Source organism: Sinocyclocheilus rhinocerous, unplaced genomic scaffold (genome assembly GCF_001515625.1).
Source record: "Sinocyclocheilus rhinocerous isolate Xijiao unplaced genomic scaffold, SAMN03320098_v1.1 scaffold546, whole genome shotgun sequence".
Classification (NCBI taxonomy): Eukaryota; Metazoa; Chordata; class Actinopteri; order Cypriniformes; family Cyprinidae; genus Sinocyclocheilus; species Sinocyclocheilus rhinocerous.
Genome location: NW_015661123.1, coordinates 431311 through 434207, shown reverse-complemented (window position 1 = coordinate 434207; position 2897 = coordinate 431311). Strand labels below are relative to the sequence as shown.

Below are 2897 nucleotides of genomic sequence, written 5' to 3'. Positions count from 1 at the left end.
GCCTGAGGGTGAGTACATTTTCAGCAAATGTTCATTTTTGGATGATCCATTCCTTTAAAAATTAAAATTAATATACTGTATATGCATATTGAAAATAACAGAATAAATTATGAATGCATAAAGTGTCTAGAACTATTGCATGCCTTTATATTACTTGGAGCCATTTATGATGCTTTTTAGTGCTTATTTGTGTGTGTGTGTGCGCGCAGTATCTCCCAGTCTTTGTTAATGTCAGGCTGCTCTGCTCATCAGCATTCATGTCTGCTCGCTCGGTTTCATCAGTGTGAAACATGACCCTGGCCGACAGATCTGTGTGTGTGTGTGTGTGTGTGTGTGTGTGTGTGACAGGTGCTCTTATCAGGACGTGGATGGTGTAATAGTCTCGACCTCACCCATAAATCCACATTCTTGTCCTCTACTGCACGCCATTACCACATCAGCTAATTAAAGCTTTTGCTCCTCTGCTCCACTTCAATTGCTGTTATGGTGAAGAGTGAAAGCTGATATGATAGTATGAATGTGATGAATGCATGAATGAAGCAGGTGAAGTTTGCGTCTCCTCTTGCTCTGTAGATCTGGGACACGGCGGGACAGGAGCGATTCAGGAGTGTGACGCACGCTTACTACCGAGACGCTCACGGTGAGTTGCATTGTATTGCACGAAGACTGCACAAATAATTTTCTTTATCAAAAAAGTTACATAGAGCAAAAAAGTGAGATGGAAGGAAACAAAGAGGAAAAAACAAGAAAAATGTATTGCCTTGCAAATGAAAACTCAAGTTACTTGTAATGTCTTCATTATATTTTTAATGGAAAACAAGACAAAAAACAGATTAAGAAAGTGTTTTTTTTTGTGGTGTTAAAATTGCAGACACATTCTGTGCAGGAATTACAACGCTATAATTGGTCTCTGATATTAGAAATGGTTTGCCAGTGTTTTTTGCTGTATTTGATGCTTTTATTAATAGAGTTCTAAAAATGGCACATCTAAGCCGTTTGTCACTCTGTATCGCTCTGTTTATCCTTCAGTTTCTCTCTCTCTCCTAGACTTAAATGCACATTGTAGTATATATATGACCCTGGACCACAAAACCAGTCATAAGTGTCAATTTTATGAAATTGAGATGTATACATAATCTGAAAGCTGAATAAATAATCTCTCCATTGATGTATGGTTTGTTAGGATCGGACAATATTTGGTCGAGATACAACTATTTGAAAATCTGGAATCTGAGGGTGCAAAAAAATCAAAATATTGAGAAAATCATCTTTAAAGTTGTCCAAATGAAGTTCTTAACAATGCATATTACTAATCAAAAATTAAGTTTTGATATATTTACGGTAGGAAATTTACAAAATATCTTCATGGAACATGATCTTTACTTAATATCCTAATGATTTTTGGCTTAAAAGAAAAATCTATAATTTTGACCCATACAATGTATTTTTGGCTATTGCTACAAAGATACCCCAGCGACTTAACACTGCTTTTGTGCTCCAGGGTCACGTATCAAATTTGTGTAAATTTACTTTGGACGTTAAGTGGCGACCCAACACAACAGATTATTGTCCAATTAAAATTAAAATGCTACTACAAATGTATTAATGTTACCATGAACTGCGCAGGCCCGACATAACCTGACATGTTAATAACTGAATAGGAATTAATAAGAATATAGAAATTTTGTAAATGCATAAACAACAGCAGAAGGGTGATTTACTCACGAACCAATTTTAGATGTAGTTTGATTTTCTTTTATCTTGTGTTTGTTTTGACATGTTAATAATTGAATATGAATAAGAAAATATGTATAAACGATAGCAAAAGTGTGATTTACCTGTGAAAACCATTAAAATAATGTTCTAAACAGATATTATTATTATTTTGCAGTGAACCCATTTGTTGTAGTTTTGAACTGAATAGCAATAAAAGAGCAGCAGAAGTGTGATTTACCCGTGAACCCTTTTAGATGTAGTGTGCATCATATTTTCTTTTATGTTGTGTTGATTTGTTTGTGAGGGTGAGGCATGTCACGCATCTGTCTTATATAGCTGCTTCTAGATTGCAGATGAAATACTGATTGTACCATTCAATGTTAACAACAAAAGAAATGGGAAGCATTTTTTGAATACCTATTTATTTACACATGATTATATGGTTAGCAGCATTTCATCAATTGCATTCAGCATTGTTTTTCTGCTGTTAGAGCAGACCTCGCAACCCACCAGTTGAGATTCACTCATACATGACTACCAAATTTCTCTCACATTTCACATGTCATAAACATGATCTCCTGCCAAAACAATATCGGCGTAGTCCAAAGGAAAAAACAGTGCTTTATTTTAATGTTTTTCTCACTCATAAAAAAACATTTTGGAGAAATGTTAAGAATATTGCATTTATATTCTGGGTTCATTAACTTGCATGTAGATGGATAGTAGGATTATGCATAAAGTTCAAAGGTTTTTTTCATTATAGTAGTTTATATGGCAGAGAATTTGGCTGTTAAAAGTTTTGTTTTTGCTGTGTCTTGTTGTTTCGGCTTTAGATAATGTTTATGACATGAAAAATGTGAGAGAAACTGTCATTGAGTCATTGTTTCAGAACATTAAACCATGTTGTGTTTTAGGATGTTACTTTATTCTCATAATTTAAAACTTGTGCAAATTCTGTATAAGACTAGAAACACACCGAACTAAGACAACGTGTTTGGCACATGGTTATTATAGTTAACTAAAACTAAAACTGAAACTAGAAATAAAACCATAAAACAAAATAAATGTTATCTGAAAAAAAAAATATATATTTTTTTTAAACTTTTGTTTAATAAAAACGAATGTTTTAAATATAAAATTTTGAATACTGAAATATGAAATTATAAAAAAAAAAAAAAAAT

The 2897-nt window shown here is 33.1% G+C and overlaps 1 protein-coding gene across 1 annotated transcript in view; it reads left to right on the top strand.

The window, feature by feature from the left end:
* Window positions 1–573: 573 nt before the first annotated feature.
* LOC107726261 (ras-related protein Rab-26-like) overlaps window positions 574–2897 on the top strand; it is a gene marked incomplete at its 5' end in the record, with an annotated part of 39478 nt that continues 37154 nt past the window's right edge. Inside the window, one exon of the mRNA XM_016535792.1 lies at window positions 574–640. Within this exon, the coding sequence (XP_016391278.1) occupies window positions 574–640 (67 nt within the window). The remainder of the gene's footprint in view (window positions 641–2897) is intronic.